Raw genomic sequence first — 18,703 nt, 5'->3', positions numbered from 1 at the left:
GGTGGGGGGTAGCCTTCCCAGGAGGGAGCGTGGCCCTGCAGCCCTGGGCATATCACCTGCAGCGTGGCACATTTCCACCCGCGTCCTCCCCACCTGACGTCTCTCCTCCTCCCACCAGCGTCATTATGACCGGGGCCTACAACAACTTCTTCCGCATGTTTGACCGGAACACGAAGCGCGACGTGACCCTGGAGGCGTCGAGGGAGAGCAGCAAGCCCCGGGCCGTGCTCAAGCCACGGCGTGTGTGCGTGGGGGGCAAGCGCAGGCGGGACGACATCAGCGTGGACAGCCTGGACTTCACCAAGAAGATTCTGCACACAGCCTGGCACCCGGCTGAGAACATCATCGCCATCGCAGCCACCAACAACCTGTACATCTTCCAGGACAAAGTGAACTCCGAGATGCACTAGGTGGGCGCGGGGCCCTGTCCCCGATGCCACCCGCATGGGGCACAGCCAGGGCGACGCAGGAGCGGCCCTGTCCCCTCCCGGCTCTCCCCACCGGCCAGGCCGCCTCTGCTGGCCACTCTCTGTTGGAAAACAGGAGTAAGGAGGGTTCACAGCCACAAACGGTGAAATGGACGTGATTGTCGCCTTGGGGTCCAGGCCTCTGTTCCTGGATATAACCTTGTGCTGCCCGTTCCACTGTTAGGACGTGGATGTCTCCGGGTTCACGGCTTCCCTTCTTCCAGCAGCAACTTTTAGGAGGAAGCGGGCGCCCTAGGAGCCTCCCGGGCCCCCAGATCAGGGCTCTGGGACAGATGATGGACTTGAACAAGCCAGCTAGGGATTCTTTTGATTATCAGTGGAGCAGTTTCCATTGTCTCAGAGCTGAGGGTTTTCCCTTTGCTTTTTGGATCGTGAATTCATGCTGAGAATCGGCAGGTGCAAGCTCCTCTTTTTAAGTCTTTCGATACCCCGGGTCTGGCGTTCCCTGAGAGGAAAGGGGGCGGTGAAATCCGCCCGTGTGTGTGTGCCTCTTCTTCTCACCCTTTATTCCAGCCTTTGCTGAGTGTGGGCCGGGGGCCAGGCACAGTGCTCGACCCGTTGGGCACATGGATTCGGTGCCCGCTCTGCGGGGCTCTCCTGTCATGCTTCCCGGTCACTGGGCACGTCATGAGAGCTTATGCCGGCTCAGTCTGTGACCCTTTAAGGTGGGTATCCATTCACTTACTCCATACATACCAGCCCCTCGCTGAGTGCCAGGCGCTGTGCCAGGTGCCTGGGATGAAAGGTGAATTGTTATCATCCCCACTACATGCATGAGGCAACGGGCTCCAAAAGAATGAACAGTTTGTCCAAAGCATGGACCGGCCAAGTGGTGGAGTCAGGGATCCTGAGCCGGTCTTCACTTGCACTGGGCGCTTTCTAGTCCACCACGTTGGCAGCTCGTGTTAAAGCAACGTTCTTGCCTGGAAGGTTCTGGAAACACCTCTTCGTCTTGTGAAGCAGAACAGAGCAGATGGGCAATGATGAGAGTCTGGGGTGACCCAAGCCGAGGCACAGAGAATGGAGAAGACCCCGGTGGTGCCAAGCTCTGTGTGCTGACTTCAGACCCCCCCTCTGGAGTGCCAGGCTGCACCCACATCTGTACCCCAGCCCCAGCCCTTTGTTCAGGTACTGAGCCGCCTCCAAGAGGAAATTGCATGTTATGACCATTTCAAGATACATTTCCTTTAATGACCCGGCCTCGGAGGACTCTTTCCTGATGGCCACACTGAATGCCGCGTCTCCACAACACCTGCTCCTGCTGCGTGGACCTGGAGACCGGTTCCACCCACCCCACCCACTCCGCCTCTCGGCGTGGAATTACAGGGAACCACTGGCTGTGCGTCGTGATTCAGAGAACAGTGCGTGCAGAGGCCGAAGCCAACTTTTTTTTTTTTTTTTACAAGATGTAATCCAACCCAGGAAACAGACCCACCCGAGATTTTTCTCAGTGGATAATGGTGTACTTTTGTGTGTGTCAAAGCACAAAACGCATGTGCATTCACTTCTGGCCATATGATATTTACACAAGGAAATGGGTCCATTGTTTTGTTCTGATTTTTTTTTTAATCAACAAGAATGAAGAATGTTTGTTTATATATCACTGTAAAATCCAGGTGACCTGGACAGTATTATATGTACATATCTATTCTAGTTAAAATTAACGATCACAGGATTGCATTCCTTTTTTCCCCCTTTGTAAAGAGGTTCAAGAATGTGGTGCATTGTATAGAAATCTCGTTGAAGCCAAAATCCAGCTCTGAGGGCCTTACACAACTACGCGGATATTTGGCACAATCCATTTCCCTTCGTGATTCGGACGCTAAGAGGAGACTTGCATTTGCAGCTGGAGGTTACTGTCAGGTCGTGGGTTTCGCATCTACCGTCTGCAGATTACGACTCTTACACTGCATTCAGAGGGAGGTCCTAATACAGCTCCTGCTTCTTCACTCTGGTTTTAAACTTTGGATACCAAACCGAAAAGGAAAAGAAAGAAAGAAAAAGATCTTGGAGGAAAAGCATGTCTTCAGATCCCTGGAAAATCATGATGTCCAAAGCAAGTTGTGAATAATGATACATGTTGGGGGGGAGGGGCAAGACTAGACACGGCAGACGGGCCAGTAAAATTGTCACAAACTCTGCTTCTTACTCTGTTTAAAATTTCTGCTCTTGAATGTATGAGCGTTCACATAGTCATTGTGAAGTTGTTGGGTCGTTTCGTTTTTATTCTCCTACTCTGAGGACTGAGCTCTGGGTGGCGTTGGATATGTGGTGGTAGGTAGACAGACTCGATCATTTTGAACTCCATAACTCATGGGTGCATTCTGGTTTTTCTTCGGTATCGCAGATTATCCAACTGTTGAATAAAATTATAAATATGTTAATACCAGCTTTTTCCAATAAAATAACAAATGTTACATCGAAAATGAGACTCAGGACGCCGTTTGTTTCTAACGAGGCTAAACCCAGGGCAGTGGGTGCCGTCAAGAGGCTGTGTGGCCGACAGGGAGGGCTGGTTTGCCTCAAGACTCTGCTTCCTCTGTCCACAAAATTTTTTAACTTTCTGAACTCTGATTTCAGCACTGGGGAAATGAAGCTAACCTTGTAATTTGGGGGTGTTAGGGGATAGATGACAGTGAATTGGATCGGATGGTGCCTGCAAAGCACAATGTCTGGCACACAAGCTCTCAATAAACAATCGTTGTTTTTGCCCTTTTTTTTGTTTTATTTTGAAGCAGGTCAACAGGGGCAACTGGGTGGCTGAGTGGTTGATCGTCTGCCTTTGGCTCAGGTCGTGATCCCGGGGTCCTGGGATCGGGACCCACATCAGGCTCAGTGCAGGGAATCTGCTTCTTCCTCTGCCTATGTCTCTGCCTCTCTCTCTGTGTCTCTCATGAATAAATAAATAAAACCCTTTAAAAAAAAAATGAAGCAGGTGAACATAGTCCACCATGATTTTCAGTATTCTCACACTGTCATGATCTTTTTCACTCTCACATCAACTTGAAAATATGTATAGATGAGGACATTGGGGCCCAGAGAGGTTAAGTAATTAGCTCAAGATCACACAGCTAGCACGTGTTGGAGTGGGTTTAGAGCCTGGCCTGGATAACTCCTAGAGTGCCCCCCACCCAGCAGCACCACCACACAAGTGCCTCGGTGTCCCAGGGAACGGGAGCCTGGGAGGAGAGAGACCGCACAGCATCTGGTTGGTTCTAGAAAGCAGTGTGGCCCAGCCTCGCATGTGGCTAATAAAGTGTGGAGCCGGGCCTAAGCCCTGCTGACCCTGCCATCTCGGGTCCTGTGGAAGCAGACTGTGATTCAGTGATGAGTGGCATAGACATGGTCATCAAGGGCGTGGGAGGTGCCATGTCCCTTAGAGCAGAGTCATCCGTGGGTAGAGCTCTGTGCTGGCACTGTCTCAACAGGCAGGACAGCAGGCCCACGATGCCCCCAGGTTAGTGTGAGGAGCAGGGGGCACAGGGAGGGACCCAGATCGAGCCTCTCGGTGAGGGGCTGCCGCAAGCAGCTAATGGGGCAGCAGGATCGGCCACCTGGCTACCCAGTGGAAGGCTCTCACTCCACACTCATGCCCTGCCCTGAACCTGCAAACTGTTTCCCACCAATGGTCCTGAAAGCACAGCTACGGGGAAGCTGGGCACAGTGACCCCCCCTCCCCCAGGAGAGGTTGTTGAGGCCCAGGGAGAGAAACGCAGAAGCGCCCTCTGGCCCATCTTTGAGCATCTACAGGATCCCTGTTCCTCAGAGGCTGCAGAGAAAGTGCAGACAATGCTTCCTCTGGGAAGGCTGCTGTCAGGCCAGCCTGTCTGTGCCCATGGCAGCCACAAAGGCACGCCCTGTTCTTCCTTTCTCTCCCCTCCCTGTGTCCCCCAGAAGCTGTGGCTCTGACTGGGGTCCTGACATCCTGGTCCCCAGAGAGGACCCGACACTCCTGCCTCTTGAGGGGTCCTTGACTGGAATCGGCTGCATCCCTCATGCAAGGGGGACTCGCAGCCAATCCTGGGGGTCTTGTTCAAATGTAGAGTCTGTAGGATGCAGCCAGAGATTCCTGCATAACAAGCCGTGGGTGATGCTGAGGCCACTGGCGCCCAGGACTGTGCTCTGAGTGCCAAGGACAGGAGCCGGGACACTGTTGTCTTCTGCACCCTTTCTCTCCAGCGGACTTTGGGAAAGCCACCTAACTTCTAGTCTTACTTTTTCCATCTGTACAATAGTAAATATCTGTTAGTATTTAGTAAATACAGAAATATTAGCAGAAATGTGAACTATGGCACCTACCTAGTGGGATTGTTGAAAGAATCAAAGGAGAAAGTGCCTCCACGGTACTGGGCCCAGAGCCGGGCACGTATCAACATTAATGTTGATTAGCAGCTCGTATTAAAGGGAGCGGAAAGGTTACTGTGGGAGAATCCCAAGCACGGAGAAGCCAGCGGGAGATGGGGAAGGAAGGAATTCCTTCTAGTGTCATGGGGGAAAGCCGATCTCGCTCTGCCTCAGAGCCATCCGAGGCGGCTCCCCTCCCGTAATTCATCAGCGCGGCTCTGCTGGTTTCCCTGGAAGAAATGAGAGCCCGGGTCACCCTGGGCTGCCGTGAAGACAGGTCACGGGTGCAGCCTCCGCCTGTGTAGCTTTGTCCCCTCAGGAGCATCTCTGTGGGCTGAGCCCTTGCTTGCAGGAGCCCGGTTGCTTCTCCCTAAATCATGCGCGCGCCTCCCGGAGGCTGGGAGCCTGCCTGCACCGCCAGCCCCCGCTGTCTCCCGTGGAATATGAATAGCGCCCGATGGGCTGTTTGTCTTGTTGCCTTTGCAATCTGCTTTCTGCGCAATGTCAGCGATGTGCATCTTTGCAGGCAAAGAAGCCATTATTACTTGTGTGTGTGTGTGTGTGTGTGTGTGTGTGTGTGTGTGTGTGACATTTTCTGGGAGTCGACAGGGTTCCTGAAGACCCAAGGACAGCTCTCGCCTGTGTCTGGAGCTGTATGGTCCGCGTCCCCTTTGCCATCTGTCTGTATCCCTCCCATAGACCCGTTCACACTCAGCAGAATCTGGGGCGGGAGCTCAGGTGCTGCCCATGTCAAACTGTTAAGGCACACGCGACCCCCCTGAGGCCCCGTCCGTCCGCTAAAGTGCAGTCTGATTTGCAGGGCTGGGGCCTGGGACACTGCATTTCCAGCAAGTTCCAGATGACCTCAGACTTTATCATACGTCAGAAGCACCTGCAGGTGTGAGTAAAGCTGCAGATTCCTGGGTCCCACCCCCAGATTTCTCCTGGAGGCCTCCGGTGGGGCCTGCTAATCTGCCTCTCTAAGAAGGTCTCAGCTGATACTAATGCTGCCGATGCAGGGACTGCACCTTGAGTTCCAGTGTTCTCTCCGGACCGGGGCTGGAGCTCTTGGAACTCTGCGATGTTTCCTAGAGTCCTCCACCCTCGCTGCTTGCCCAGGTCCAGTTGTGCAGGGCCCCTCCAGTCTGTGTTAGTGTCGCTGGCAATGATCCACACTGGGCCAACGACACCCTCGCGCTCTCTATGCTCTGTCTTGAACGGGTCGCCTTGACTTGCCTCACACTCTGCAAGCTTGCTGACCTCCTTTTCCCAGGGACGGATGCTCCTGGTGCTTTGACCCGAGTAGACCACGGATCCTCTGGCTTTGGTCTTTGTATTTGTGTCACTGTGTGGCTGCCCCTGGCCTCCCGGCCCTGGAGTCTCTGGGCAAGCATCCCCACTGGCCTGCACCCTGGCCCACTGCCCCTGGGCACCCTCCTCTTTTCCTGGGTCCTCTAAGGGCACCAGGCAGCTGCCCGGGGCCTGGCATGCAAGGCTGTACCCAAGGGAAGCAGCAACCATGGAGCTAATTAAACCAACATGGACACAGGGTCCCAGAACTCAGGGGCCGTCCTCTCCCACCCCCTCCAGCCAGAGCTTCGAAGAGCTGGGATGAATTAGTTTGACCCTCTCGATTGATGCAGTTAATGAGGTGGTTGTGTAATGCTTTGTTTAGCAGGACTGGCTTCTGGCCCTGGCCCAGGGCTCAGCTGGACTCTGGCAGGCTTCCGGCCCCCTCCCTGTACCCAGTGCCCTCTAGATGCCAGCTGCCCCAAATGGGGGACGATCCCTCAGCCCTTTCCCTGGAGCCCCATCTCTGTTTTACAAGCTGGGCCTTCATGCCCAGAGAACCGTGTGTTTACAGTCTGAGCAGAAATGAGCAGGCCTTGCCCAGCAAGTCAGTGACTGCCTGAGGGCCTGGTAACCATACCTCTGTGACTAAGAGCCTTTGGCCTCAGAGACATGATACTCTGTCTTCCTTGCTACAGTTCCCACTGCTGTTCCTCTTGTATGGCAGCCCTTGCCTCAACAGTTCCAGGTAACCTTCCCTGAGCCCAGCACACTGGAGGGGCAAAGGTGTGGAGTCAGCTCGGCCTGGTATGAATCACAGCACTACTGCTCTCTCGCTGGGTTACCTGGGCAAGTGACTGAAGCTCTCTGAGCCACATTGTCCCATCTGAAAAGTAAGGAGCGCAGTTCCTACCACCGCCTCGGGACAGTCTGGGGAGTGAGAAGATGTGGTGAAGTCCCGACGGTGAGTGGCATTTAGGGCTCGTACTGCTCTCTCCACCCTGACCCCAGCACCTCAAGGGGCAGGGCTTCACATGGCTCAGCTTGGACGAGAAATGAGTGGGTGGGATTCCAGGCTGGCTTAGGTCCCTCCTAGCTCTAATCTGAGCAGGAATGGTGGGGCGGCCAAAAGACCACCGCGGATGGGGGTGCTGAGACCTAAGCCTGGTGGAGCTTTCCCCACCGCCCATCTCCCCTCTCTCTGCCTTGGTGGTCTCGCCTACAAGAGGCAGCTTGACTGTGAAACTCACGTTCTCTGATTCTAAAGGAGGTACTTAACTCAGTGTGCATACCTGGGGCTGGGGGGCTTGTGGGGGCGCCGGGGCCGTTGGGGCTTGTCAGCCCTGCATCTTGGTGAGGGCTTGACCCCTCAGTCAGGGCTGCCTTCAGCGCCCCCCAAGGGTTCCCAAGCCCTACATTTCCAAAACGGGTTATTTCCTCATCTCTGTGCAGCTTCCTGGGGAGCCTGTAGTCACTGCAGCAAAAGCTTCCAGAACCCGTAGGTGGTCCCTCCCCAGTGCGCTTGTAATCACTTCCCGGATTCCAAAGGCTCATTATGTGAAATCCAAGCTGGAAGGCCCAGCGGGTTTGCCTCTCCTATCGGGGCTGCCAGCGGGCGCTTGAATTGTTCTGGGACAGGAGGGCTGAGACCAGAGGGGCCTATCGTCTGCCGCTCCTCCTGTCCTGCCCCGCTGGGGTCTGCCCTCTGCTGCACCTGCCAGCCCCCTGGCTTGGGGGTGAGCATTGACTCGGGCCTGGCCCTCCCCATCAAGGGGCGGGACTGTGGGGGGCAGAAGCGGGGAGCCATCCAGGAAGGCCTACAGCTTGCTCACAATAGTGGAAAGGAACTTGAGATCGGTGTAGACAGGGTTCTACAATTCCTTCCATAAAGTGGGGCCCAACACCCTTGCAGATGCAGAGGCAGGTCCATGGGGGGCCTACGAATCCTGTCCATGAAGAAAGATAAACTGGAGGAGTTGGCACTTGTCCAGCCTCCAGCCCGTCTTCTATATCCTGGGTCAGGTCTCGGCCATCCCCTCCTCCCCTCGAGCTCTCAGGGAAAAATGGGTATTTGGGGGCCACACAGGAGGGCTGGGGAGGGGTGGACACTTCCTCCTGCTTCCTAGGGCCTGGTGCACAGAAAGGGGACCACAGCCCACGCCCGGAGCTGTACGAAGCCCAGCACACACACAACCAAATGCTCCCACGAGGCAGAGAAAGCCAAGCAGGTGCATGGGAAGTCATCACTCCCGGGGAGGGTGCCCAGGGCGGGGGTCCTCCCAGAGAGAGCCCTGTGGCAGGAGGATGGAGGACTCTGCCACAGGAGATGGGAAGGAGGGAAGGATGGACGCTGTGAGGAAGGCTGCAAAGAGCAGGATGAGGGCGCTACAAAGTAACCAGGACAGATTCCCCTTCTCTCGACAGCTATGTGGTCTTGGGCAAGTCACTTACACTCTCTGGGCCGTAGTGCTTTGGGTGAACAATGGGGAGAAGGCAGAGAGCTCGTGTGAGGGCCTTTTCATCCAACCCTCGTAACGCAGTGAACAAGACACAGTCTTTGCTCATGCAGAGTGGGAAAGGAAAGAAATAGGACACATGATGCTAAGTGTCTTGGAGAACACCTGGGAAGGGAGAGGAGCGTGAGCAGGGCTGGGATAGAGTTCAGAACTGGACACTCAGGGAAGGCCTCACTGCTAGGGCAACAATTGATCAAGGACCTGAAGGGGGTGGAGGGCGCAGCCATGGGATATTTGGGCGAAAGGGCTGTCTGAACAGAAGGAATAGGGAGTGCAAAGGCCCTGGGGTGGTTGCAGGCCTGGCATGTTCAAGGCCCAATAAGGAGAACAGCGTGGCTGGAATGCAAAGAAAGAGCAGGAGGTCTCCATGGAAACTGGCTCCAGAAGGATGTATAAAGCTGGTCCTCTTGCTGCCAGGGTGAGTCCCATTGTGTGATCAGAAACAGCTTGATGGGCTGGTTGGCAGGAAGCACATTCGCTGCCAGCATCGGCATGTGGCGAGGTGCCTGGTGCACCTGGGGGCAGTGGTTGGCTGGACCAACTGGCAAAGTCAAGAACATGCTTCCTGACACCCTGTGGGGATCCTCAGGTGCTCCTGCCCTTGACCCAGAGGGCTCCGCAGCTCCCTTTGGGGTGGGCAGGGGCACAGCCCAAACACCACTCTTCCTAGGACCAGGCACGAGTCCTGGGTGAGTCCTCTGTCAGGTGACAACACACTGTGGGGAGGAGACATTTGACATCTTACTGTTTGCCCCACCCCACCCCCAACATTTCCTCCTGCCCTTTGACCCTCCCTCCCTCCCACCAGGGAAAGGGTTTGTCCTGGGAGACTTGATGGGGGAGATAACACAGCAGAGCTCAGAGAACAAAGAGGGTTTTTTTGCTTTTGAGGCACGACTGCCAAGTCCCTGGGGATGAGTGAGGGTGTGGTTCTCAGCTTCTAGAGGAGAAAAGAGATTATGGCTGCGGGTTTTGGGGGGAAGCAGAGGATAGTGAAGACCGGGAGCTGGGGGCCCATTGAAAGGGGTCCGAGCTCTGCACCCTCTAGGTCTAGTGCGCAGGGCACCACGGGCACCGATGGAGTCCTGTGGGGCATGTCCAGGCTGACCGGGTCCGAGAGCACCTCTCTGGGCCCACTTCCTTGAGGTCCTGCTTGCATAGGAACTGCATAGGACCTGGTGTCCTGGAAAGCAAGAGGCCGGGCCACTGGGAAGGGATGGACATGGGGGTAACACTGTCACAGCCCCCACACAGAGGAGCAGGTCTGTCACCTAAAGCACCTCAGGTGCATTGATGCATTGGAGCCCTCTGGAGGAGCAGGTGAGTCAGCAGGGCGGTTATCCCCGTCTCACAGAGGGATCTGGGGTTGTGAGGGGTCACATGATGTCTCCCAAAGTCCAGGGCCAGGAACAGGATGGCTGGGATCTGAACCCCACAGCCTCACTTCTGGACCTGCCTTCCCCGACCCTCCCAACTAAGACCCAGCCACCATGGTGGATGGTGCCCGTGTGGCCCCTGACCACCCTGGGGACCAGGAGCCCCTGTGTTCTCTGTACACTTCCTCAGACCCTGGCCATTTTCACTTCTTACGGGACATGGCCCTGATGCAACAACACATTTGAGACACTGAAGAATATTGGAACAGTCACCACCCTGTGTCTGTGGATGGAGCTCCTGGAGACCCGGGCGTCAGTGGTCCGAGTGACCCACAGCCTCTAGCCTGGCTTTTATGACCCAGATGCTTGGCTCCCCTCACCTGCCTTCCTTCCCTGTTTCCCATGCTGGCCTTTCCCCAGTGCTCTCCTGCCACAGGGCCTTCGCAGGTGCTGTTCCCTCAGCCTCCCTGGTCGAGCTCTCAGCTGGGTCAGCTCTTCCTCTGCAAAGTCGGCCTCCCTGGCCCGTGGGCCCCAGGACTCACTCTCCCTGCACTCTGAAGCTCCCCTTCCTCCGCCTGGCACATGATTTCATGTGAATCTGAGCAGTGTGTCTCTGCCTACACACCTTCCAAGTATGGAGAGCAGGACTGACGTTCCCTGAGCACCTGGTGCCATGTACCAGAGACCAAGCAGCTCTGAAGATGAGCCATGATCCTCCTTAGAGGAGTTCACTGAGGCCGGGAGAAGAGACACTGGCTCAGTCACACATGTGGTGAGGGCCAGAGGCAGGCTCTGAGCCTGGTTCTCCTGACCTGGCAGCAGCACCACTCCCGCCTGTGGACCAGCTGCACACCATTGGGTTAGTGGGAGGGTTAACCCTGCCGTGTGGGACAGATGGACCTTGCTTGTGAGTTTATAGACTTGGGCTGTTGTTCCAACATCAGCAGAGTCCTGGTCCAAGGACTTTTTTTTTTTCACAGGTTTTTGACTTTTATTAAATCCTTACAAAACAATACAAAAGTCCGGCATGACAGTTGGTGTAAGGAAATGAGCTGTATCGATTCACCTGGTACGGTAGTTAAAGTGCTCGGGTGTTCTCCCCCCACTTTTAAAAAACTTTTTTTTTTTTTTGTCTTTTTTACATTTCTCAATGTTGAAACGTGGCCATTCCCCTCCCCCTGCGCCAGGCAGCCTGGGAGCCGGGGGCTCATTCACAGTAACGGTTCTGACAGTCCTCCGGGTCACACGGGGTCACACTGCTGTGACCACCTTTGGGAGAAAGAAAAGCTCCTCACAGCTCTGCTTTCCAGAATAGAACGGCCAAGGCGCCTGGGGCGGGCGGGGGTCCATTGGTTTTTTTTTTTTACAAAAAGGCAGAAGCCCCAGTTGCAAAACATAGAAGAATCACCGATGGGCAAGTGCTTGTTTTGAGCACTCGCAGGCCTGGTATCAGTGCCCCCTCCAGCCCCTCTCCAGCCCCTCCAGCCTGTAGGGCCTGAACTCTGAGTGGGTGGAGCAGCGTCCCTGGGCGCTGGGTAGGATACATGCCTCTCCCCGAAACCACTACAGCTGGCCACATGTTCCCCAACTGCACTTTGGGAAATTGCCCTGGGTCCTGGTTCACAGAATTGCCTGGAAAGTGACAGCTCTGCATCCACATGAAAGGCATTCTTGAAAAATCTCTCCCCCTTTCTCCCTCCCTCCTGCGCAGGATCCCGGGAGGGGAGGGAGCCTGTCTCCTGCCTTATTACTCCAATGTGTGTAGAACCAGCTCTGTTCTCTGCTAACTTCCCTGCTCCCCACCTCCTGCGGAATGAAGCTGCTCAGAGCAGTAGGAGCAGCAAAGGGCCCGTCAGCTGCCCTCCACCCTCGCAGCTAAACGGGGTGAGGGGAAGGGCCTGGGGCAGCTCACCCCCACACTGCATCTCGGCCCCTGGTCTCCCACCATCATAACCTCCATGCATCTACAGCAGGGAGCCTGGCCTCCTGGATGACCAATGGTGCCGGTGAGAGCCAGGGCTCCATCCCCAAGGATACACTGTGCTCAAGCACTTGCTGCCCCCTGGAGTCCTGTCGCCCGGGGGCCCTGCACAGAGCTGGGGCAGGGACGTGGCCTCACTGGGCAGAGCCACTGTCTGACCAACGTCCTGTATCTGTGTCCCCCGGTGCCGCAGACCCTGGCTACAACTGACTCTTGAACCCTCAAAAAGTGGCCGCTGCGACTGAGGAAACTTTTTTATTTCATTTAATTTTAATTAATTTTAATTTAAATGACCACCAGTGGCTAGTGGCTATCATGTTGGACAGGCCAGTTCTAGAGCTGCCCCAAGTGTGGTTCCACAACCAGCAAAGCAGCATCACCTGAGAACTCCTTGGAGCAAAGCCCCACCCCAGACCTACAGAATTAGACTGCATTTTAACAAGGCCCCAGGTGATTCCTATGCAGATTTTGACCTCTGAGGAGCATTACTCTGGAGTACAGCCAAGAGCAGGGGGGCAGGGGTGAAGGAAAGAGCCTCAGGCTAGTGGGCTGGAACCTCTGCTGCCTCTTCGGACCTCAGGACCTTGCGTGTTCGGGCAGTATTGGTACTTACTTTGGACGCCATTCTAACAGCTTGGCTGTGGGACTGTTTCCAGCCTGCGGTAAATTGGCGGCCACAGCAGACGAAAGCAGCTGGAGGCAGATTAGAGCATCCGATGCCACTTGTTTAATCAGCACCAAGGGCCACGTGAAGGGAAAATGTGATTGCCAGCACCATACTGCAAGGGGAGACCCAGAGCATCGCTCTGAGGCCGTGCGGGATCTCTCTGCTGGGGTCCTGCAAGCCAGGGCAGCACTCCACAGCCTCACTGCTAAGTACACCGTGGTGTCTGCTGTAATGAAACACATGCTACAGACTCATGAAATGTAACGTTCGAGCTAAAGAATAAAATGTTTTATTTATGGGCAAATGTTACATCCCCCTGCAGGGAGATAAGTTAACACGTAAGCCCTTCCCACTCCTGCTGGGTCTGATGTGATGCCAGCTTGTCCCCCTGACATCACGGGAAATACGGGCACAGAGGGAAGGGGCTTAAATGGACCAGCTTTCTGACCTGTCGGATCAACTGTCAGGAGGTTGATTGATGGAGAGGGCTGCATTCGAGAACTTTTTTTTAGCTTTAAAGAGACCACAGCTGGTTCTGACTAAGCTAGGAAGGATTCCCAGCCCTTACAAACTCCATCCTTCACGGATAAGCTTGCTCTTTCTTTTCAAGAGTCAATCAGCAAACGTTGATTGAGTTCCATCTGTGGGCCAGGCACTGTTCTAGGTGCTGGAGGATTAAAAAGTATGACGTGAAGTCGGAGAGCTTGTCCTCAAGAAGCTGGTCCCATTGGAGCATAAACATGCACACGAGTAGTTTCAGGAAGGGAGCAGAGAGGCGCAGCAGTGGTCCCAGAGGGCTTCCTGGGGGAAGTGAACTGAGTCCCTCTAAGCAATGAGGAGGCCCGTCCTGAAGACAGAGGGAGGTGAATTCTAGGAGAAGCAGGGGCTGGCGTGAGGTGGTGGGATTTTACCGCAAGCACAGCAGGAGCAGTTGAAGACCGGAGTATCACTGGCACAGAGGAGGGGTGTTCCCAAAGCTCATCCGGCTGCCATTCAGAGAGAGGCCTGCAGCTTTGGAGCAGGGGTTGTGGGCTCCCGGTGACAGAGGACAGAGGCCCTGGGTTCAAGTGGAGATACACAAGAGGTCAGGGCCACAGGGAGCCAACAAGTCTCTCTGCGAGTCAGATGCTCACATGGATGTCGAGCTCTGTTGTGTGAGCCAGTGGGTGACCAGTGACATCAGGTTGTGCCACCAGGAAGGCTGAAGGGAATACTGAGCAGTATTTCTGTGATCAGTGTTTGTGCAAAATGGAGACGCCGCTTCTGTATCGACAAGGAACAACACTGGACTGGCATTGGGAAAGTGCGGTCGTCATCAGCCTATAGAACATGCTGGAGCTGCAGGCCTGGCACAGCAAGGATCAGGGGACAGCAGGAGGGGCCGGTGAGGGTGCGTGGTTTTTGGCTGCAACCGGTTACAGACCATTGGCGGTCTGATAGGGCCCTTCAGAGTCAGGGCAGAGATAAAAGCACAGTTGGGGGTTCCTGATGTTCACCTCCCAAGGCCCCAAGAAATGCGTAGTTTCAATCCCTCTGGGCAGGGTGGTATGGTCCATACCCACCAGGGCCCATACCCTTCTGCTCTGCTGTGTCCCCTTGCCCAGCACGGGGCCTGGCAATAGTAGGGGCTCAATGAACACTCACGGAGGGGACAGAGATGCCTAGGCATGAATAAAAGTGAACCCAGCGGTGGAAAGGCCCAGGGATGGCCCAGCTGAACCCATGCTGCCACTTAGGCCCCAGCGTTTCACCAAGGAAGAGGCTGATGTCCACCAAGGAAGAGGCTGATGTCCACCATGGGACAGGGACTTGCCCAAGGAGAAACAGTGGTCTGTCCCTTGACAAAAAGAGGTGATCAGGTGTCCTTCCTGGGTCTCCAAAGCCAGGAGCAGGTGGAGCCAATTGCAGCAGCCCCAGGCCCAAGCATGTGCTGTGCACCAGTTCAGGGCTGTGTTTTCATGCCATTCCTGGGAGGGAGGCACGGTGTCACTCCATTTTCCGGCTGCGGAGTTCGGGACCATGAGCCTGACCTAGTTAGGCCCCAGGACTGGCACTCTCATATGCCATGCCATGCCCTGCACCAGAACGGCTTGGAAAGGAGTGTCCGAGGCCCGGGCTTGGCTGAGCAGCATGTCCGGTGACGGAGAAGGCCCAGCCCCTGGCTCTGGGCCCAGCTGGGAGATGAGGCCTCCCTTCCCCAAGTCCCAGTCTCACTGTGCCTCTGCTGCTCTCAAAACTGGGGTGAGTTTCAAGGGATTTGAGTTTGAAAGACCTCCATCTGGGTACAGAAAACAGACTTGAGGCATGACCACTGGCTGAGGGCTTGTTGCTCTCCGTCCCAGCCACCCCGTCGCTGTCACTCAGGAGGACTGTCCTCTTATGTCAGACATCAGGGAGAGAAGATGGAAGTTTTGCAAACCTCCAACATCAGGGTTTTCATACTGAAACCAGCAATATATTTGTGACTCAAGGAGTCAGGGGAGAGAAACCTGTGGCTTGTGGGTATCACACAGCCAGGTCACAACCTCTTCAGTGGCCTCTTCAGTGACAGTCTGCTCTCAGGACTGCAGCTGCACTTACTGTGTATGAAGCTACTAAAAAGAAAAAAAAAAAACCATCCACTGCTTTTTACAAAGTTATCTCTACAGATAATCACAGGAACAAGTTAGATCATCTAAGAGCTCAACAGAAGCCCATCAGTGAACAGGCAGGAGGATCGCACACTCCCTCCGGCTGATGTTCACCTCCCAAGGCCCCAAGAAATGCGTAGTTTCAATCCCTCTGGGCAGGGTGGTATGAATTGGTTGGCAGGCCAGGCAGGGACACTGTGTGCACTATCAAAAGGCATGCTCGGGATCCCTGGGTGGCGCAGCGGTTTGGCGCCTGCCTTTGGCCCAGGGCGCGATCCTGGAGACCCGGGATCGATTCCCACATCGGGCTCCCGGTGCATGGAGCCTGCTTCTCTCTGCCTGTGTCTCTGCCTCTCTTTCTCTCTCTGTGACTATCATAAATAAATAAAAAAACTTAAAAAAAAAAATTAAAAAAAAAAAAAAAAAAGGCATGCTCTCCTCAGTCCTGAGCCAGGCCGCACGGCTTGGCAAGTAGAGTAGATGCCGGACACCCGGCAAGCAGGGCAGGGATCTCCTTCAAACGGTAGCAACAGGCACATCTGTGAACAGCAACCTGCTTTCGCAGCTGCATCCATATCCTCCTGCCACCCATGAATTCAGCTCACCAGACTCTGTGTCTACCTATCCACAGCTGCACAACTGTGAGACCAGCCTCACTGGTATTATCATCCTGTTTTAGAAGTGAGACAATGGAAGCTAAAAGACAAGAATGATTGGTTAGTGTCACCCGCTGGTAGGTGGTGAGACTGGATGGAGAAGTGTCCTTTTCATTCCACTCTCAGGACAAAGTGGCCCTGGGGGAAGGGGCAAGGTCCACTGGTCACCTGCAGTCAGAGGCCCATGTCTCCCTGCTCTCAGGGTTCTGTCTTTCTGGTCCCATGTCTGGGACACTCAGCAAGTACCCCTCCTCCCCACATGATTAAACCTGCTTCCCCGCTACAGGCTCAGTTGTGCTGAACCACAACTGCTTACTCAGAGGGGTGAGGCCGGTGCCTTTGCTGTGGGCCTAGACTGAGGCTGTCCACCAGGGCTGGAATGGCGGCCTTTCGTGAAGCATCAGAGCCCAAAGTAGATGAGCCTCAGCCCCCTACAGGAGGAACACGCAGTCCCACTGAACGATCTGGAAAACAATTTGGTGCCTTATTCTGGTGTAACTGGAAACCTGCTCTAACTGGGAAACGTGGGCTCTGCTATGCTGCTCAGCAGTGCCTGAGGCTCCCACCAAGGAGGTTAGAGAGACCCCTGCACATCCCACCTACTCTTGGTTTAAAAATCTGTCCTCAGGCTGGCAGTAGAGCCCACCTGGATATTTACAGCAAGAACACCCTCTATACCAAGGGGCCCACCAGGCTAAGGGACCCGCAAAGCCAAGGGACCCATGGGACCAAGGGACCCACAGGACCAAAGTACCAACAAAGTCAAAGGACCCACGAGGCCATGGAGCCACTAGATTACTAGAACTGGTCACCCACTGGAGCAGGGATTTGCAGATAGAATTTGGGGTGTGTGTGGACTTAGATCACAACAAACAAGAACATTTTTATTTCCCCAAACCTCTAGATGAATTGAGCATTTCCTCCACTATGAATGCAAGCAACAAACCCCAGTTGTACTGGCCACACTCGGGATTCTTTCCCAACAGAAATCACTGGTGTTCTGCTATCTCCTTACAGGCATCTTGAGATACGGCTGACGTTCCTCACTGCTTCAGAATTACGGTAGTTTTTAGATGCACTGCTTCATCTCAGTTGATGGGCTAATAAAGAAACATCATATTACAACTTGAAAAATGTGTTGCTAGCCCTATTTCAATATAATTGATTTCTTTTGTAATCCAATGCACTTTATTTTATATATTTACAGACATTATTCTGAGAAGGGGTCTATGGCACCAAGCAAATAAAAACATGAAGATCTCATGTTATCCAAAGTAACCTTCAGGATAGTGGAAGGGGAGGTGGGCAGGGAGATGGGATGACTGGGTGACAGGCACTGAGGGGGGCACTCGACAGGATGAGCACTGGGTGTTATGTTGGCAAATCGAAATCCAATAAAAAAAAATACAAAAAAAAAACAACAACAACAACAAAGTAATCCTCAGTGTGGGTTCCCCGTGGGCAGAAGCTATATGTCACATACCCTGGGGGTGGCTGGGTAATATCTTTGAAATACAGATTCCAGGGCCCATCACATATTGGGAAGGCTTCTCTTGGAAGCCAACTCTGAACTGACTTCAGCACCTTTGGGATCAACTCCTGTGGAAGAGAGAGGAGGGAAGCAAGATTGGGCAGACGGAGCAGAAGTAGCTTGCTAGAGGCCCCAGCTGACCCCACATCCCATCCTGAAGCTGGATGTTGCTGCTGAGTTGTCCTAAGTTGGGGTCAGGGGGCCAGGCCTTTGCACCCCTACGTTGGCCAGTTACTGGATGCAATCACCCTGGGATGGGGAAATGACCTTGGGAAGGCCACTCTATCCAGCAGAGGCAGTCCCCATAGAGGGCTGACAGCTAGGGGAGAGACACTGGCTCCTGGGGGGCATCTGGGTGGTGGCCTGCAGTCCACCACGGGTTCTACCTACTCCTGGAGCAGCTGAATCCCTGGATAGAGTCCAGAGTCATCATCTTTCAAGCTCTGCCAATGGTTCTGATGCTTGCCAGGTTGGGAAGCCCTTGATCCCAGGTGGTAAGGGTGGGAGAGGACTCCGAGTTCATGGAATCCAGACTTGTTGAGGGCCAGGAGTCTGCTGACCTGATCTTCTTGCCCCCCAACACCTCTCCATGTATTAATGTCATGTGACAAGCATGTTAGGCGCTGGGACACACCGGTGAGCAACAGACACATGCTCCCTGTCCTCGGGACGCTTATACTCGGGCTCTCACACCGTGTCCACACCGGGCCTGCTCAGACTCGTGGGCCATGGGAGCCATGCATCGTGCTCAGATTTGTGCATGCCTGGGGGCCATGCATCCTGCAGCTTCTCTGCAGGGCAAACTGGCCGCATCTTCAGAACCGTAAGTGTGGTTTCAGCATTTCCACCTCTAGATGTCCATCCTGTGGACAGACCTCCATACAGATGACCTATGCACTGGAATATTCACCCAGAAGTTATTTTTGCACGCAGGGGATGCCTGGGTGGTTCAGCAGTTAAGCGCCTGCCTTTGGCCCAGGGCGTGATCCTGGAGTGCCGGGATTGAGTCCCACATCGGGCTCCCTGCATGGAGACTGCTTCTCCCTCTGCCTATGTCTCTGCCTCTCTCTCTCTCTCTGTGTGTCTCTCGTGAATGAATGAATGAATGAATGAATGAATGAATGAATAAATAAATAAATAAATAAATAAATAAATAAATAAATAAATAAAATAAAAAAGCCTCCGTGTTCATCAATGACAGGTCGAATAAAAGGAATCTTATGT

General features: G+C 54.3%; 1 protein-coding gene across 3 annotated transcripts in view; it reads left to right on the top strand.

Annotated features, from left to right (window-relative positions):
- The window catches only part of PPP2R2C (protein phosphatase 2 regulatory subunit Bgamma), a 134,052-nt gene extending 131,138 nt beyond the window's left edge, over window positions 1–2,914 (top strand). For all 3 annotated transcript variants that reach the window (XM_077874863.1, XM_077874872.1, XM_077874856.1), the window contains exon 9: window positions 119–2,914. In XM_077874863.1, coding sequence (XP_077730989.1) covers window positions 119–410 — 292 coding nt within the window. In that variant the 3' untranslated portion in view covers window positions 411–2,914. The remainder of the gene's footprint in view (window positions 1–118) is intronic.
- Window positions 2,915–18,703: the final 15,789 nt, after the last annotated feature.

This window comes from Canis aureus, chromosome 2 (assembly GCF_053574225.1).
Source record: "Canis aureus isolate CA01 chromosome 2, VMU_Caureus_v.1.0, whole genome shotgun sequence".
NCBI classification, from domain to species: Eukaryota; Metazoa; Chordata; class Mammalia; order Carnivora; family Canidae; genus Canis; species Canis aureus.
The sequence above is the reverse complement of the archived record's forward strand: the minus strand, read 5'-3'. Positions and strand labels throughout refer to the sequence as shown.